Source organism: Petaurus breviceps, unplaced genomic scaffold (assembly GCF_028583685.1).
Source record: "Petaurus breviceps papuanus isolate PSGF00001 unplaced genomic scaffold, PetGlider_PUasm1.0 220, whole genome shotgun sequence".
NCBI classification, from domain to species: domain Eukaryota; kingdom Metazoa; phylum Chordata; class Mammalia; order Diprotodontia; family Petauridae; genus Petaurus; species Petaurus breviceps.
In genome coordinates, this window is record NW_027185876.1 from 5,045,305 (window position 1) to 5,065,204 (window position 19,900).

Consider the following 19,900-nt stretch of genomic DNA (forward strand, 5'->3'; position numbering starts at 1 on the left):
TAATCGCCTTACTGAGTCCAACCTCCACAAGGGTCCTGGCCCATCACTGTGTACTCACCATTGCCTCCTCTTAGGGATTGCCCTGCAAAACCATACCCAATGCCCTGACACACAGTAGGTACTATATAAATGCTTATTCCTTTCTCCTTCACCCTCTACCCTCCAAATGAATATTCCCCAGGTGGCAGAATTCCTAGTGATAGCTCTGGAGGGGACTTCCTAGGAGCATACCTGTTTGCTTGTTTTTAACTAAAGCATGCTTTTAAAAGTAGAAATATCCCTTACATTTTGTGACTTATTTTTTTGTAGGGAGAAAATTCATTTAACCCAATTCTTTGCTCAGTATCTGTGTCAGATTGGAAAAGCACATCTTTTATATTACACCACTTAACAGATGTGTGCAGTTGTATGAAATAGGTTTTGAAAAGACAGCAATTGATTGCAGAAATGAAACCTCTTGTTGAAGCTAGAAGATGGATTTCCTTTTGCTTTTTAAAAAAACTATCTGCCTTTCACAACGAATGCTTTTTATTCTAGAAATGGAAAATTCAGGAATAGTTATAAGCAGCTGTATCTCTCAAGAGGACGACAGTCGCTACAATACAAAGCAACATGCATCAATCTCTCAAGAGTTGCTTTTAGAAGACCAGATGAGAAGGAAACTCAAATTTTTCTTCATGAACCCTTGTGAGAAATTTTGGGCTCGGGGTAGAAAACCATGGAAACTTGTCATACAGATTTTAAAAATTGCGATGGTGACAATCCAGGTAGGTCCTTCAAGTATTAGAGATGATATTAGCCTTCCATTAACAGAAAGAAAGAGTTGTAGAAATGGGTCACCCCTCTGAATTTCATGTATCTAAACTAGGCAGATATTGTGGTATAGACACTAAAAATGCCTGGACAATAGAAACTCCCGTCCTCCTGAGAAGCATCTGGGATGGTACGTACAGGGGGCTGAACTGTGAGTCTGGAAGGTCTGGGTTCGAATGTTGCCTCTGCTGCTTCCTAGTGGCATTACCATGGGCAAGTCAGGTCTTATCTTCCTTATCTCTAAAATGAGAATGAGGATGATATCTGTAGAACCCACCTGAGGGGCTTATTCCGAGGTTCAAATGAAATATGGTGTGGAAGGTGCTTTGTAAAACTTAAGAAGCTTTATAAATGTCAGTTATTATCCTTTTCCTAAATACTAGTGAAAAGGGATTTTGTTTTTTGTATCTTTCATTCTTTCTCATGATTTTACTTTTATTATTAACATAATTTCCATGCAGAACGTTCATTGGCTTTTGGAAGGGGCCCATCAGATTTAGATCTCTGAGGACCTTAGAAGGCAGACTGTCTGTTTCCCTCATTTTACATGTGAAGAAACTGAGGCCCAAAGAGGTTATTAATTGGCAGAGGTAGGATTCCAACCTGTGTGCACTGACTCCAAATCCAGTTAAAGATGGAACTCACTTCTCTTTTCATTTTTAATCAAGTTTATCTGAAAGTCCCCAAGTCAGCAGAAGAAACAGTCACTGGCCAATCTACCTCAAGCCCAGGAAGGGGTTTAGTCATCACTTGTTCTCCTTTCTGTTCCTGTCTACTTGAATTTCCTAGCAACCTGTGTCTTTAGAGAGTATCTGGTACAGACACACTGTTTGGGTTCACTTCGCTTAGTGACCTAAAGATAAATTCAATTTGTGGATGCCTTTTGTCTTTATATCACAGACCCTGCAACGCCTTTGTCCAGCATGGTTTTAAGGCATTGTCCTATCTGTTTGTGCTTCTTTTTCCTACTCCCTTATATACATTATACAATCCAGCCTATGGACCTGCTTGCCACTCCTCAAATGTGGCACTCCATCGACCATCTCTGTACCTTTGCTCTAGCAGCCCCTCATGCCTGGGATGATCTCTCTTTGTCTCTGTTTCTCTGTTTCATCTTTTTGGAGGGGTGAAGGCAGGGCAGTTGAGTTTAAGTGGCTTGCCCAAGGTCACACAGCTAGTAAGTGTTAAGTTTCTGAGGCCTCCTGACTCCAGGGTCCATGCTTTATTCACTGTACCACCTAACTGCCACCATGGGATGCTCTGTTGCCTCATTTTTGCCTCCTGGCTTCCCTGACTTTCTTTAAGAATGCCCTCCAGTCTCACCTTTCAGGAAGCTTTTCCTCGTTCCTTGCCAACACCTTCTTCCATAGATACAGCCTATCATTCCAACCTTTTGAGATCTTTTGGAATCCTGATTCTTTCATCCAGACTATTAGCCATCCCTCCCTCCTAACTTCATGTTACTTCCACATTGGTGTGCCACTCATATCTTTGTCCAAATTGCTGATAATTTTGAATATGTTTAAAGGCAAAGATAGCTACCGAAGCTCTTATGCCTAAACTCCTTTCCGAGTGGACTCCATTTCATGCAGTTCAAATAGAATTTTTAATCATTTATTACTCTTCCCTTCTAAATATTGTTGGAGATTATTTTAATAAAATTGTTTGGGAGATGTAATTGTATTTTTTTCTCCTTTAATAGGGTGGGGACCAGGGTTAAATAGTGTAAAAAGAGGAAAGAAGGATGCTGCCTGATGGGAAAAGTAGACGTTGCATTTATTTAAACTTTTAAAATATAGGTTTATAAATTTAGAGCTGGAAGGAGGCTTGGAGCTCATCTAGTGTAACACTTTCATTTTACAGGTTACGAAACTGAGGCTCAGAATGTTAAGTACATATAGGCAGTAAGTGATGGAAGTAGTATTTGAACCCAGAGTCCAATGCCAGTATTCTTTCTTATTGTATCAGGTGTCCTTTTTCTCTTGATAAAAGGATGCTGAGTTCTTTTCTGGGTGTCATGGTTTAAGAATGACATTGACAAACTAGAGATTGTCCAGAGGCAACCAGGATGTTGAAGCGTTTAGAATCCATGTCATATGGGGTTCTGTTGAAAGAATTGGGCTTGTTTAACCCATAGAAGAAAAGGGTGTGGGAAGGGGGAAGAGATAGGACATATTAACTGCCTTCAAGTATTGGAAAGGCTGTTCTGTGAGGGAGGGATTAGATTTGGTCTGTTTGGCCCCAAAGGGTGGAAACTAGAGCAATGGGAAGAAGTTGTGAAAAAACCAATAAAGATTTGATGTCAATAAAAACTTTGGAAAATCTGTCCAAAAGTGACATAGTATTGAGAGGTAGTGGGTCCCCCCTGTTTGGAAGTCTTCAAGTAGATCAGATGTTAGACAACCACTGGTTGGGTATACTCTAATGGGCGTTTCTTTCATGTCTAGGTTGGAGTAGATGGCCATCAAAGTCCAGCTCCTAACTACTGTGATTTTCTGGAATTGAACAATTCTGAAAATAGACCTGAAATATTTGATCTCCCCCCCCGCCCATGACAGATGTACCCAAACATACTCAAATTTATCCACTTTTGTCATGTTTTCATTTTAAACTGTCCAATATTCAGCTTAGTAGAGTGGTCCTCCGTGTTCAGTTCTCAGTAAATTCTAATGACTCAGCTTGACATTGAATGAGACTAGAGTACAGAAGTGAGAACAACTTTGAAGTCAGAGAGCTTGGGCTTTATCTTCCTTCTGACATTTAGTATTTTTGTGATCTTGGGCAAGTAAGTGACTTCAGTGCTCTTAGCCTCAGTTTCCTCATATGTAAAATGAGAAAGTTGGATAAAATCAGTAGTCTTTAACCTCTTAAATGCGATGCATCACTTTGGCAGTCAGGTGAAGACCTTCTGAAAATAATGTTAAAATGAAACATGTAGGATCGCAAAGAAAATCAATGATATAGAATTCATTGTCAGAATATTAAAAAGACAAAATCATGGACAGACACCACATTAAGAACTTAAGAACATTAAGGACTAGATGATCTCTGAAATCTCTTCCAGCTTTAAATGAAATTCTCTATTAAAAATGTAAGCTTTTTGAGGGCAGGGACTTTCTAATTGTATCCGTGTTTCCAGCACAGTACACTTCATAAATGCTTATTTATTGACTGACTCTAAAGCCTTTGATCCTTTGAATGCCTTGAGGTCCTGGGAGAAATACAATGGTTCCTAATAATTAATGCCATTTTACCCATGCCTTTTTCTTAGATGGTCTTACTCAGTAGATTAAAGAACAGCCTGAGAAGTCTAGAGCTGAAAGTTCAAAGAAGTGACCTGTTTTCAGGAAATTAATTTAATTCCCCTGTTCTTCCCAGGGTGTTTACAAGAAAAACGAAGAGCAGTTAGTTATTTAGCAAATAACAGCTCAAAACTTGCAGTGTGTGCATTTTCAGCAGCATCAGGCAAGTGACCTGAATGTAATTTAAAAGAGAAAGACTCCATGGTAGGTTTATTGCCATAAAAGAACCTGGATGTGATCAGATGTTTAGGCATAATTTACATCTTTGTATCAGATGTCTGTAAGGCTGGGGCAAGCGTCTTAGCTTACTGGAAGGCAATGCAATCTGGCAATGGGGCGAATCCATTCGCTTAATGTAAAACACCCCGAGCCTCTCTTTAGGGATCAAGTGGCCAGTCCCCTTTTTGGAAAGGAGCCAGTAGGTGTTGTTCCTGTTTCACTGAGTCCCAAGTCAAACTGAAAACAGAAGTCCTAGTCAAACCTGGGCAAGTTCCATAGCCAAAATTATCCTCTCCTATTTATTGTCTGTATGTTTCCTAAGCATTTTGTAAACCTTAAACCACTTTATCATTGTCAGATGTTGTTAATGATGATGATGATGCTTCTACCATTTACTTCAGCCCTAAGCTTTATTCACACCCCAGTCTTCTCCATTCTTAAAAAGCTCTCACCTGATCCTACCATCCCAGCAAGATTTCCTTCTCTAGCTCTCCTCTCTTTCTCAGGCAAACTCCAAGAAACACCTGGTTACACTTATTGCATCCACTTCTTTATTTCTCAGCTGAAACTGCTCCCCTTCCTCCCAGTTATCAGTATTCTCTTAATTACCAAATCTGATGATGTGTTCTTAGTCATCTTAACCTTTTTGTAGCCTTTGACATAGTTGACCACCGTCTTCTCCTGGACATTTCTCCTCTCTACATTTTTGTGACAATAATCTCTCTTGGTTCTCCTACTTCCTGTCAGACCATTCCTTCTCAGTCTCCTTTGTCAGATCACTCCCCTCAACTATGGGCATACTCTAAGCCTGGGCCCCTTTCCCTTCTCTCTATTAACTTTCCTTTGATGACCTCATTAGTCGAACCCCCATTGGTTCAATGTCCCTATGCAGATAACTCCTTAATTTCATTATTCAGCCCTAGAGTTCTCCCTGTTGAACTCTAATACAAAATGATTGATTGCCCATTGGGCATTTTGAATTAAGGCATCTCAAACTCAACTTATCTAAAACAGAACTTGTTATCTTTTTTCCCAAATGCACCACCTCTTCCAAACTTTCCTGTTTCTGTTGAGGATGCCATCATTCTTACAGCAACTTTGGAATCATCCATGATTTCTTACTTGCCCTCATTCCTCCCATCCAAGCAGTTTCCAAATTTTGTTGAATCTACCACCAGAAAAAGAAGCATCCATCCCCTTCTCTCTACCCATACAACCCCCACCCTTGGTCAGATCCTCATCACTTCTTGCCTAGCCTATCACAGTTGGTCTCCTGGCTTCAGGTCTTTCCTCTCTCCAGTTCATCTTTCACACAGGTGCTAAAGTAATACTCTTAAAGCACAGGTCATGCCCCTACTCAACAAATTTCAGTGGTTTCCTATTGGAGAGAGCCGGGTGGTGTAATGGATAGGGCACTGGAATCAGAGTCAGGAAAACCTGCCTTAGACATTTACTCATTCTGTGTTCCTGGGCAAGTGACAAATTCTCTCCTCCCCCACCCCACTTCATTTATGAAGCAAGGGCTTGATCTAGATGGTCTTTGGTTCCTACTGGTTCCAAGTCTATAGTCCTACAACCTCTAAGATCAAATATAAACTCTATTTGTCATTTAAAACCCTTTACAATTGGGCACAAATTTCGCTTACGTTGTATATGCCTGCCCTTCCCACACTCTAAGGTCTGTCATTCCCATATGACTCTCCATCTCCCATGAACATGTCTTTGCCCTGACTGTTTCTCATGCTTGGGAAGTTCTCCCTTCTCACCCCTCTCTTAGAATCCATGATTTCATTCAAGGCTCAGCTCAAATACTTCTTTTCCATGAAGCCTTTTGGAATTCCCTCAAGTTTCTAGTGTCTTCACCCCAAAATGTTACCTTTTGCTTCTCACATTTTTATGTATGTACATGTTGTAGCTCTTTCTATCCTTACTTATAGAACGTAAACTCCTTGAGGTCAGTGTGTTTCATTTTTTGTCTGTATCCTCAGTCCCTAGGGAATACCCTGCAATACATAGTAGGTATGTAATAAATGCTAGAGGATACCCCTAACACATAATAGGGGCTTAATAAATGCTTGTTGATTGATATCCTACTTTGTATTGATGTAAGACCAGTTTATGGGTTATCTCACCAACAAAATAGCCAGATCCTTAATAGCAAAAAGCTTATATTTATGCTACTTTTGTATCCTGGTGCTGCCCCCTCACCACTCCCACCCGCACCCACCACTAAAAACATTCAGCTCCCCCCAAAAGTCACTTAAAACTTTTAGGATCTGTGCTCAGAAACAGGACTTGAACCCAGGGTTTTCACCGTGCCATGCTCCTTCTTGAATGTTAGAATGCCTGCTAAATTGAATTAAGCCAAGGCAAAGCCTTGTTCTTTGATTCTAACCCTGGAAACCTATCCTTGATATTGATCAAAAGTAAATATTTAGCATATGATGATTTAGATTTGTAAAGCACTTTATAGTTTTTATCTCTGTCCTTACAACCCTGGGAGGTAGATGATATTATTATTCCCGTTTTTCAGATGCAGAAACTGAGGCAGACAGAGGTCAAGAGATTAAGTTAAAGTTAAGTTAAGAGATTAAGATTTGAACTCAGGTCTTTGAAACTCCAGGTCAGGTGCTATTATCTACTTCGTCCCCTTATGTCCTCAATGAACACATATAAACCAAAGATAAAAGTTTACTGAATATACCTACCTTTAGACAGGCATGTTGCCTTGGAAGCAGTAAGCTTCTTTTAAGAACCCCTGTTTGTTTTCCTTCTTTAAAAGCTGGTGTTTTTTGGGCTGAGCAACCAGATGGTAGTGGCCTTCAAGGAAGAGAACACGGTAGCCTTCAAACACCTCTTCTTGAAAGGCTACACAGACCGAATGGATGACACTTATGCCGTATACACACAAACGGATGTCTATGACCAGATCTTCTTTGCCATACAGCAGGTCAGTGAAAGTATAAGCATGATCTTGGGGGGACATGGTCTGGAGAGGTGCTAATGGGGATAGAAAGCTTTCTTTCAGGTGTGGAAGAGCCACCATCTTGATTTTGTCTACTTTATTGTTTCAAGACACTAGGGATTTCAGTGGGATGGGTACTTCCTTTGATAACAGAGATACCAGCCTTTCAACATAGTAGCACCAGTGAAATACTGGAGAAAGAGCAGTGTATTTGGAGTCAGGGGACCCGGGTTTGAATCTTTATTCTGATACATACTTTGGAGGTGACTTTGGCAAGATCCTTCATTTGTTTGGGCCTCAGTTTCCTCACATGCAAAATTAGGGGGTTGGATTTTTTAGCCTTCAACATTTGTTCTGACTCTAGGGCTACATAATTCTATGATCATAGGACTCAGTGCATGGCACATAATAAATATTTAATAAGGTTTATTAAGTGATTGATAAGACTAATAGATTTAGAGCTGAAAGAGTGTTAGACCCTTTTCCAGCCTTGTCTGCAAGATAGAGGGAATGATAATTCTAGTGCCTACTGTGCAGGCCAGTTGTCAAGGTCAAATGAGAAAATGTACCTTGTAGACCTTAAAGCTTGTAGACCTTAAAGCCTCATATAAATGTCAGTTTATAATTATTGATCTTTTTATTGCTTAGTTTCTATCTGAACCTATAATTTTATTGGCATAGAAAAGTACTGGAGAGGAAACTCTCCACACAGTGTAAGTCTGTGACAGGTTTTTTAAAAAATTTTTTCATCTATTTTTAAAAATAAGTTTTATATTTTTCCAGTAAGCAAAAATCTAGGTTTTTTCCCCTCCCATATTCTACCCACTGTGGGAAAAATACAAAAACATCTTGTATCAAATATTTATAGTTAGTCAAAACAAATTCCCACATTGGCCATGGTCAAAAAACAGATCTCATTCTGCTCCTTGAGTTCATCTATTCTCTTTCAGGAAATGGGTAACATGCTTCATTAGTGGACCTCTGGAATTGTGGTTGGTCATTATATTTATCAGAGTTCTGCAGAGTTTGGCCAAGTGACTTGCCTGAAGTCATACAGCCACCAGGCACCAGAATGGCCCAGGACAGCCTGAGCCCAACTCTAGTTTTCTAACCATGACTCCATACTTACCCTCTGTTGTTGTTGTTGTTATTATTTATGATGCTGGTGCATGAAGGTCTGAAAACAAAGTGGGAGCTTTGTCATGGTGTGATTGAAAGCTTGCTGGATTTGGAGTTAGGGAACTTGGGTGCCCATCTTAGCTCTGCTTCTTTCTCCTTATGTGCCCTTAGGCATGGCCTTGATCCTGGGGCTTAATTCCCTCATCTGTATCAGCCAATCAACCAACCTTTATTAGTTGCCTGTTAAATTCCAGGACTATGCTAAGCACTGTAAAATGTAAGAGTTGGTCAACGTGACCTAAATGACCTCCCTTCCAGCTTTAAAGCTATGATCTTATAAATAATTTTACCCCAAGACATTGAGTCTAATTGCCAAGCACAGCCTGGTAGTTGATTTCTCATCTGGTCAGTAATTGAAAGCTGAATTAGGTGCCATGGATCCATCCTGAGATCCATGCTATTCCATGGTACCACTTCTCCCAAAGCTTCCAAATTAATGACTTACTCTCTCAGTCGCCCTGAAAGTGTTCTTGATGCCAGATTGCCCCCACCTGGAGTTGGTGCCGAAATATGGATTTAGAAGCTCTCACAGATGGTCATCAATAAGTCACTGCAATTAACAGTCTATCATTTATTAGAGTTAATCTACTTAGAGTGAAGATGTCAAGCTGCCAGTGAAGGAGAGGGCCTCCTTGCTACCATCTTGGATCCCTTTTCACCAGTATTACTCTTCTACAAAGTAAAAAAAAAAACTAATCCAGAAAACTTTGGTGATAGTCAAAGGAAGTTACACAGACCCACAGCACATGTATGAAGAGATTTAGCCACAATCTTGATCTTCTACCCTTCAAGGAGATGCTATCCGAGAGCATGGGTTCCTTACTGTATTGGGTACATTGCGGAACTCTTTGTCAGCCCTGTAAAGCCTATGGACCTCTTCTCAGAATCATATTTTTAAAGGCATAAAAGAGGATTCTTAAAGGAAGTCAATGATAATAAGAGCTAGTAATTATATAACACCTAGAATGGGCCCAGCACTGTGCTAAACACTTTACACATATTATCTCATTTATCTTCACAATAGTCCTGGAAGATAGGTATGATTATTATCCTCATTGCACAATTGAGTAAACTGAGGTAGATAGAGGTTAACTGACTTGTCCAGGGTCACACAGCTTCTAAGTATGTGAGAATCAATTTGAACTCAGCTCTTTCTGACTCCAGGCCCATCAACCAATATAGTTATGGGGAAAAAAAAGTTTATAGATCCTCGAGTGAGGGACTCCAAGACAAATCTATCTAAATATATGAGTTTAGGGGAAGCTACAGGTCAGCTGTTTTCCTCTCAAACTCCTTAGCCTGTTTAGGTTTGGTACCGACTTGGGTCTCCAGTGACTCTGGAAAGCATAAGAAACTTTGGCACCCACACTATGCCTTTCATCAGAAGTCAAGTGTTTCCTAGAGATTAGTGTAAGCTCTTTATTCTTGGAAAGTAGATTAATGGCATCTACTTGTAGAAGCAGATGATCCTAATAGGAGTGGTTGTGCCCGAGCAGAGGAAAGGTGTTAGCTTCATATTACTACAACATAGTAATAATGAACAACTATAGTAAAAGTCTCTTTATGCATTATACCACCTTCTTCGGGAAGCCTTCCCCAACCATTTTTGATTCCAGTGTCTTCCCTCTCTTAATTATTTCATACACACACACATACACACACATGTACATACACATGCACACACAGAGCTTGCTTTGTATATATTTGTTTGCATGTTTTCTTCCCCATTAGATTGCAAACTCTTTGAGGGCAGTGACTATCTTTTGCCTCTTTTTGTATCTTCAGTCTTTAATGGTGCCTGGCATATAGTAGCTGCTTAATAAATATTGATTGATCATCATAATTACCCTAAAGGTCAGTGGTATACCTGTTCTTACACCTACTTTGTATATGAGATTAAGGACTTTCTTACTAACAGTGTAAACTAACTAGCAGTCTGGGGTAAAATTCAAATCCAGGAGTTCCTGACTCAGACCAGCATGACAGAATGTATCTGAATACTAATCAAAAGTTTTTATGAGATGGACAGAGTCTACTCTCTATTTCTGCAGAGGACTGAACCAGAGGAAATGGGCTTGAATTGCATCAGGGAAGATTTTGTTTCCTTAAACACTAGGGTTTACTACCTGGGAAGGTAGGGGGATCTCTAACAGTAGAGATTTCTAAAGATACTGTGACATTTAAGAAATTTGGGAGACATAGTTTCTGGGTAATTGAATGTTTTTATTAATAAGGCTAGCATGTAATTAACAAAAGAAAGCAGTGGCACTGCAAGTGGCAATTGAACTATCATGAACCTGTTGTTTACTCCTTTGGGCAGACATATAAGCTTCTTGACTAGATTAACTTTGATTGCAAAACCTATGCCAGCTTCTCAACACTCCCTCGCACTGTGACCACTCCAGAAAAATGTGTATCCAGCTCCAGCTTGGGCAAATTGACCTTCATTTGCCAACCTTGTTTCACTCAAGCCTGCTGTTCAGATACAATACTTGCTGAGTTCTCTTACAGCAAGAACATGCTACCATGATCAGTATGTATGCTCCCCCCCACAACAAATCCTAATGAGGTCAAAGAAAAATTTTATGAAGATCTGGGGACCCTCATCATCAATGTGCCAAAAGAGAACAAGCCTGTTATTCCGAGTGACTTTAAGGCCAGAGTAGCAACAGACTATCAGACATGGTAGGGAGTCATTGGGAAGAATGGAGTTAGAAACAGCAACAGCAATGGTCATTTGCTACTGAAGACTTGTGCATCTCATGACCTCATCACTAATACTTTTACCTAATTTTTATTAAGCAATAATCACTAACACCATTTACCTAAGAGCAATAAAACTTTGTGGATGTACCCTTGAAGTAAACATTGGCATTTGATAGATCATGTCATTGTAAGGAAAAGAGACAGATGTGATGTCAGAGTGAGGAAGGTGATGCATAGCACAGAGTGCTGGACCAATCATAGGCTTATCCTCTTCAAGCTAAATATCTGCACTCAACAAAAGGGGTGGCCACAAGATCACTGCCAGGAGACTTAATGTCAACAGATTAGATCACTTCTATGTGTGAACAGTTTGTTACTAACTTGGAGGGAAAATTGAGCCAACACATTCTTGGTAACAGTGGATCAGGAAAGGAGTGGGCAGCTTTTAGAGATTTGGTGTACAGCCCTGCATTTACTCATCTGGACCAGAACGCTCACAAACATCAAGAATGGTTTAGCAAAAATAATGGGGAGATTCAGAAGCTGCTAAATTAAAAACAAGAACTCCACAGTTTTTGCCAACAGGATGTTTCAAGCATCTTTTTTTAAATTTTTGCTTTTTTTTTTTTGGAGGGGGGAATGTAGGGCAATTGGAGTTAAGTGACTTGCCCAAGGTCACACAGCTAGTTTTCTGTTAAGTGTCTGAGGCCAGATTTGAACTCAGGGCCTCCCGACTCCAGGGCCAGTGCTCTATTCACTGCACCAGGCAGCCGCCCCATGAAGGGCAAGTATTTTTTTTTTTTGCTTTTTTTTTGTTTTTATTTCATCCATCTTTAAGCAGGCAGTGTTTAACTCCATCAGACGTAGAGTGCAAGCTAAGCTTGGAGAGATGCAGGATTCTTTGCTTGTTAAGGAGGCAGATGGAAATTAATTTTTATGCTGATAGTAACAATCCAAAGTGCTTTTATGGGTCAAAGACCTATGGTGCATCTCAACTACTCAGCACTGAAGGAGCCACATTGATTATTGATAAGCACATTATCCTGGAGAGATGGGCTGGACATTCCCATAGCATTCTCAACAGACCCTTATAAATCAATTCTGAAGCCATTGACTATATACCTCAGGCTGAAGTTGATCCCTCTCTAGAAAAACTTCAAACCGAAGAAGAGGTTTTGAATGCTCTTAACCCCCTCTCATGTCACAGAGCACCTAGTTCTGATTCTATTCCAGCTGAGATTTACAAGTCAGGGAGTCTACTGCTCATGCAAAAATTGACTGCAATCTTCCAGGTTGTATGACAAGAGGAGGTTATCCTCCAGAAATTTATGGATGCCTCCATTGTCCATCTCTCTAAAGGAAAGGAAAATAGATTGTCCTGTGACAATTATAGGGAGGTGTATCTCTTAATCATTGCTAGCAAGGTTCTTGCCAGAGTCTTCCTTAGTAGGCTGATCCATCACCCGGAAGACGGTTATCTACCTGAGAGCGAGTGCCACTACAGAAAGGGCAGAGGAACAGTTGATAGGGTGTTTGCTGCCTGACAGCTCCAGGAGAAATGCCAGAAGCAGAACAGGGGTCTGCACACAAAGGTCATCGATCCCACCAAGGCCTTTGATACTGTTAGTCACTAAGGCTAGTAGAAGATCATGGCAAAATTTGGCTGCCCAGAGAAGTTCATCAGTATTGTACACCAATTCCATGATGGCATGTTTGTATGGATGGTGCCCTCATGATTTCCCCAGTCATTTTCCCAGTCACTGGAGTGAGACAGGGCTGTGTGTTTACTCCCATGCTTTTTGGCACGATGTTTTCAGCAGTGTTGTCAGATGCTTTCAATGAGGGTGAAAATGGCATCAAAGTCAGCTACTGCATTAATGGTAAATTATTTAACTTGAGAAGGCTATAAGCCAAGAGCAAAGTGGAGGAAGAGTTGGTGTGTGACTTTTTGTTTGGAGATGATTATACACTCAGTGCAGCCTCTGTGACTGAGATGAAACAGAGTATGGGTTGATTCTCTGCCACTTGTGCTAATTTTGTTGTCAACACCAACCCTACACCAGCCATCACTGCACCATCCATATATAGAACCATCAGTTAGAGCAAATGGAGAAATTTTGAATGCTGTGGATGTTTACTTACCTTGGCAGTGTACTTTCCAGGGTTGTACACATAAATGATAAGGTTGATGTACACATTGCCAAAGCTAGCTCAGTTTTTGGGAGTCTCTGAAGGAAAGTGTGAAAGAGAAGAGGTATTAGACTACCTAACAAATTGAAGGTCTACAGGGCCATTGTGCTGACTTCCTTGTTGTATGCCTGTGAAACCTGAACAGTGTACCAGCACCATGCCAGGAAAGTGAATCACTTCCATCTGAATTGTTTTAGGAAGATTCTGAAGATCACTTGGCAGGCTAGGTACTGGACACTGAGGTCCTTTCTTGAGTTGAACTGCCAAGTATTCAAACTCTACTGCAAAGAGTGCAACTCCAAAGCACTGGCCACATTGCTAGAATGCCAAACATGCATTTGTCTAAAAGATTATTTTATGGAGAATTAGCACAAGGCAAGTGCTCACATGGAGGTCAGAAGAAGAAATAGACTACTTCCAAGGTCTCTTTTAAGAACTTTGGAATCAATTGTGAGACATAGGAGATTCTGGCACAAGACTACTCATGCCCGCATCAAAGGAGGCACTGTGCTCTATGAGCAAAGCAGAATTGTAGTAGTTCAAAAGAAATGTGAGATGTGCAAATGTAGACACATCCCCACCCCAAATGTTCATATGGACTGTTTGTACTCAATATGTAGTAGAGCCTTCTGAGTTTGTATTGATCTGATCAGCCACAGTTGGACACATTATACCTTGACCCCACTGTCATTTTGGTCTTCTTTAAGCATGAAGGACAACAACCATATCTTTGCCTTATTTTGCTCCCACCGAGGGTTGCCTCTGAGAAATCTCAGAATATTGCAGGGATGTACTTTGTGTGTAAATATCCATAGAGGGCAAAGGGTCCTATACACTCCAGTTAACAAGGCATATTCAGTACAGGACAGCTTTTACTTCCCCTCACAAAAAATGTAGAAGATACATCAAGAATTTATACTCCATAAGCCATCAATATGATTCTTCTTCAGGGAATCCACATTCTGCTTTCCCTCCAGACAGTTGCTTTAGAGTTTAACAGACTCAAAGCACCTTGGAAAGGAAACAAAATTTAGTTTTCTGGAAGGGCAAGACTTTCACGTGTCTGAATAACTCACGACTGCAACAGCAGAGGGCAAAGTCCAGATATTTACTCCTTCCTTATTGTGGCTTAGTCCCTTACTGCTCTTCCCATTCTAAGGCCATGTGCTCCATCAGGCCATCACCTTCTTAACTGCTAGTTTGGTCCAGTCCAGTTATTTGTCAGTGAGAGAATGTTCAAGGGTTGTGGTAGAGAGATGAAGGCCTACTGCTATTAGTTGGGGAGGCTCATGGTCTTAACCTTTGCTGTAGCTCACCTCACATCTTTCATCTTTTCTTTTTCTTTTTGGTTCTAGTATGTGCAGCTTCAAAACATTTCCGTTGGAAATCATGCCTATGAAAACAGGGGAACTAAACAATCCACCATGGCAATCTGTCAACAGTTCTACAAGCGAGGCAGCATCTTTCCTGGAAACGACACCTTTGACATTGACCCAGAAATTGAAACTGGTGACTGTCTCCCATAAGTCAATACTTTAAGTTTTTTCCAACTTTTGTATCATACTTTAAAAATCACAGGATCTTGATAGCCTTCTCATCCAATCTATGCCTTATTGAGAATCCCCTCCAAAACACACCTGACAAATGGCTTTCAAGCCTTTTCTGGAAGATGATCTGGAGAAAGGGAAGCCCTTACCTCAGTTTTTCCTTACATTACACCTGAATTTATCTTTTGGCAACTTCCATCCATTGCCCTCGTTTACCCCCCTCATGTTCCACCCCATGGATAGACAGACCAAGTGTATTCCCTTCAAATGAATTTGAAGACAAATATGTTGCCCACAAGCTTTCTCATCTCCAAGGTAGTCCTTCCTGATTTCCTCAACCAATCATATGATATGAACTAAAAGACCTCTAATGAAAATATATTTATTGTTGTGTGGACTCTGTATCAGGTGCCATGCTAAGTGCTTGGAAATGTAAAGAAAAGCAACACCCCCATTCTAACGGGAGACAGCATGTAAACCAGTAGGTAACACAAGAGATATGGAGAAGGTAGAAGAGATCTCTGAGGGCGTGGGGGGAAACTCGCTTCAGAATGTGGGATTTGAGCTGAGGCTTGAAAGAATCTAGGGAAATGAAGAGGTGGAGGTGAGAATGGGTAGCATTCCAGTTCAGCCAATTCAAAGACGTGGGGGCAGGAAATGGAGTCTTGTGTGTGAGGGATTAAAATATGAGAAGACTGGAAAGGGACAAGGTTGTGAAGAGCTGTAAATACTAAACAGAGAACTTTACGTATGATCCTGTAGGTAATAGGGAGGTGTTGGAATTTAATATGTAGAGGGGAGGGGTGGTAATATGGCCAGATTTATACTTTAGGAAAATCACTTTGGCACCTGAGAGGAAGATGTGTTGGCATAAAGAGCAGCATGAGACAGGGAGACCAATTAGAAACATATTTTAGTAACGTGTTAGAGGCGATGAGGGCCTCTGGTGGTGATTGTGTGAGTATGAAGATGTTGGGAAGGGAGTAATGACAAGATGTATCCATAGGTTGAGTATGTGGGGATGAGTTTGATGGGAGAGTTAAGCATGACTAAGGTAGAGAGTCTGAATGATTGCAAGGGTGTTGGTACCCTTGACAACAACAGGGAAGCTGGAAAGAAGAAAAGTTTAGAGAGAGAGATAATGAATTCTGTTTTGGACACATTGAGTTTGAGATACCTGTAGGACATCTAGTTTGAGATATCCAAAAGACAATTGGTCATGTGAGACTAGAACTCAGTAGAGAGACTAGGACTGTATATATAGATCTGAGAATTATCTGCATAGAGCACAATGATTGAGCCTATGGGAGCTTAATGAGATTGCCTAGTGAGAGATTATAGAAAGAAAAGAGAAGGGGGCCTTGGATAAAGCCTTGGGGGAGACCTGCGAGGTCATGGCCATGATATGAATGAATAGTCAGCAAAGGAGACTGAGAAGGAGCAGCCAGATAGGGAGGTACCACAAGAGAAAACAGTATCATGAAAACCTAAATCAGAGAATATCCAGGAAGAAAGGGTGATCACCATTGTCAGGTGTTATAGAGAGGGTAAGAAGGGTGAGAACTGAGAAAAATCCATTAGACTTGGCAATTAAGACGTTAGAGGTAAATCTGGGCAAAGCAGTTTACTTGAATGATGGAAGCCAGATTGTACAGAATTCAGAAGCCAGTGAGATGAGAAGAAGTAGATGGCTTTCTTAAGGAGTTTAGTTGAGACAGAGAGGAGAGATGTGGGACAGTAGATGGAAAGTAGGGAAGGATCAAGTGAAGGGTTGTTTTTATTGTTGGAGAAACATGGGCAAGTTTGAAGGTTGCTGTCCTTTGGATACTTTCCAGTTCATCTGTGTTTTTCTTAAAAATGAGGTTCCCAGAACTGAACATAATATTCCAGATAGGGTCTAACTGGAGTACAGTACAGAAGGGCCACCATGTCCCTATCATTGGATGCTGTCCCTTTTAATTAAGTACAAAACTGTGTTTCTTGACTGTTGTATCTTATCGTTGACACATTTTAAGCTCGCAGTCCACTAAGATTCCCAAATCTTTTTCAGAAAAATGGTCACTGTGGTGTCTCTCTTGTTTTGTCTTCCTAAAGTTAATTTTTTTGAGCCCATGCGGATGACTTTACATTCATCCTTGTTAATTTTGACATTATTTCCAACCTGTCTTATAGCCTGCAGAGATTTCTTTTGGCTTTTGACTTTGTTATCTATTCTGGTAGTGTTCCTTCCCAGCTTTGGGTCATTTGAAAATATAAGAATGCTTTCATGCTTTTATTCAAGTCATCAATAAGAATGTTAACCAAATAACAGGATCAAGCAGAGATCTTTGAGGAGCTTCGCTGGAAACCTCCTTCTAAGTTGATAGCGAGCTATTATGTGATATTTACCAAATTGATACTGAACTATGCTGACTATTCTTTGAGTCTGAACATTTAGTCGATTTCAACCCTACCTAAATGTACTTGCCAATCAATATCAGCCCATCTTTTCCATAAGAATAACATTAGAGACATTATCAAAAGCTTGGCTAAAATCTTACTGCTATTGAATCATTTTTCAATCATGTCTGACTCTCTGTGACCCCATTTGAGATTTTCTTGGCAAAGATAAAAGAGTAGTTTGCTATTTCCTTCTCCAGTAGATTTTTACAGATGAGGAAACAGAGGCAGGCTTCCCAGGGCCACACAGTGACACACAGTAAGTGTCTGAGGCCAAATTTGAACTCTGGAAGAGGAGTCTTCTGGACTCCATGCTCGGTACTGTATGCATTAAGGTGCCACCTAGCTTCCCTGGCTGAGATCTAGGTAAGCTTTATCTCCATAATTACCTAGTCAGCCAATCTAGAAATCTTGTCAAGGAAAGGAAATAAGCCAGGCCTGGCATGACCTGTACTTGCCGAAACCCTACTGGTTCTCACTGATCACAGCTTACTTTTTAAGGTGCTCATTAACCTACTATTAACCTAAAAGTGCTACATTTTAGAATTTTCTAGAAGTAGAAATCAAGTTTACTGGCCTTGAGTTATTTAATTTCCTTTTTAAAAAAATATTGGTACAACTTTTTGTCCTTCTCCACTCCTAATAGCTTCTTTCATTATTTGTAATCTTTGAAGCATTACTAAAAGTGATTCATAAACCAGTAATATTTTTTGTCTTTGTGGAGGGGGGAAGGCAGGGCAATTGGGGTGAAGTGACTTGCCCAAGGTCACATAGCTAGTAAGTGTTAAGTGTCTGAGACTGGATTTGAATTCAGGTACTCCTGATGCCAGGGCCAGTGCTCTATTCACTGTGCCACCTAGCTGCCCCATAAACCAGTAATCTTACCCTCTAAAAACATGAAGTGCGTTTTAGACAGCAAACAGGGCAAGTTAAACAACAGATGTGGTCCCCATCCTTGAGTCCCTAGTATGACATTCAAATTTGTAGCCTCAGCTCTTAGCACAGTGCCTGATATATAGCAGGTCCTTAGTAATGTTTATTGTGTAAGTGACTATGAGACAATAAGATGACTTTGCTAGATTTTTTTATGTAGAGATGATCTATCTCTCTGTCTATCCATTTTTATTTATTTATTTATTTGTTGTTTGCTTTGCCAGTGGATTAGATGAAGACATAGTTGGCATGGTAATCAAATTTGCAGGGAACTCAAAACATGGCAAATAGCTAAGATGTGATATGATGGAATCAACATCCCAAATTCTCCCAACACACAAGAATGATGGGCAAATCTGTTATTCACTAGGGGTAAATGTTAAGTTCTACACTTGAGATTAAAAAAGGAACTTCCACAAAATTATAGGTTGGAGAAGGCATGGCTGGCTAGAAGTTGGCCTGAAAAATAACAGAGGGAAAGAAGACATAACGTAGTAGAAAGCTATACACAGGAATAGGGAGATATGGGTTCAAGTCCCATCGCACTGATTATGTGACCCTGGGTAAGTCATTAGTCTTTCAGTGTCCTAGGCACCTCTCTAAGACTATCAGTTGCAAACATCTGTCCATCTGTATTGGTAGGCATTTCTTTATCAGGTACCTCCTGTAACAATGAAAGTCCAAGCCAAAAAATAATTTAAAAAACACACAGATAAGATTTACCCTTTATTTTGGTAGGAAAAGTCTGAATGCTTTTTTACATTTAATTTTAATTCTGTTTTTTTTCTCAATTATGTGTAAACAAAAATTTTAAACATTCATTTAAAAAATTTTGAGTTCCATATTTTTTTCCTCCCTCTCCTTGAGGAAGCAAGCAATTTGATATAGATTATACATGGGCAGTCATAAAACAAGTCTGTATGTCTAAATACATAATATCTGGAATCTTTGAAGGTGATTCCAAAAGTACCTGCCCCATTGTGTTTCTTCTGTCATGTTCTTTGGTTCATCTAAAGCTTCATTAAAAGTTTAATTGTAAATGACAATTCAGAGTTTGAGAATGAGCATTCTGCCCATTAACTAAGTTTGTCTACATTAGTCCTCAGCTCCTTTATTTGTGGCAAGAAATTAGAGAAAAGTCTCATCTTTGAGCCCCATCCTTAATTTTATTCCACATCGCACTCTGCTGGGTGGCTTGTCATGAACAAATTCTCAACAGAAAACATCAAAAGAGTTAATGAATCCCCTCTTGGAAGCCACAAATTATCTTGCTTTTGGATTTCTTTCCTAGATAGTTGTGCGCATTTTGCCAGGAGAAAAAAACATACTCTCCATTTGAGAGAAGAACAAAATGGACAGGCCATCCTTTCTGTGGGGCCCTCAGGTTTTTCTCCATGATCAGGTAGAGATCTGAAGCGGTTTTCCCTTCCTTCCTTCCTTCCTTCCTTCCTTCCTTCCTTCCTTCCTTCCTTCCTTCCTTCCTTCCTTCCTTCCTTCCTTCCTTCCTTTCTTCCTTCCTTCCTTCCTCCCTTCCTCCCTCCCTTCCTCCCTTCTTTCCTTCCTTCCTCCCTCCCTTCCTTCCTTCCTTCCTTCCTTCCTTCCTTCCT

The 19,900-nt window shown here is 40.3% G+C and overlaps 1 protein-coding gene across 1 annotated transcript in view; it reads left to right on the forward strand.

Annotated features, from left to right (window-relative positions):
* The first annotated feature begins 539 nt into the window (after positions 1 to 539).
* Positions 540 to 19,900, forward strand: part of MCOLN3 (mucolipin TRP cation channel 3) — a 43,414-nt gene continuing 24,053 nt past the window's right edge. The window contains exons 1-3 of the mRNA XM_069094589.1: positions 540 to 767; positions 7,117 to 7,284; positions 14,730 to 14,883. Of these exons, the coding sequence (XP_068950690.1) occupies positions 540 to 767; positions 7,117 to 7,284; positions 14,730 to 14,883 (550 nt within the window). The remainder of the gene's footprint in view (positions 768 to 7,116; positions 7,285 to 14,729; positions 14,884 to 19,900) is intronic.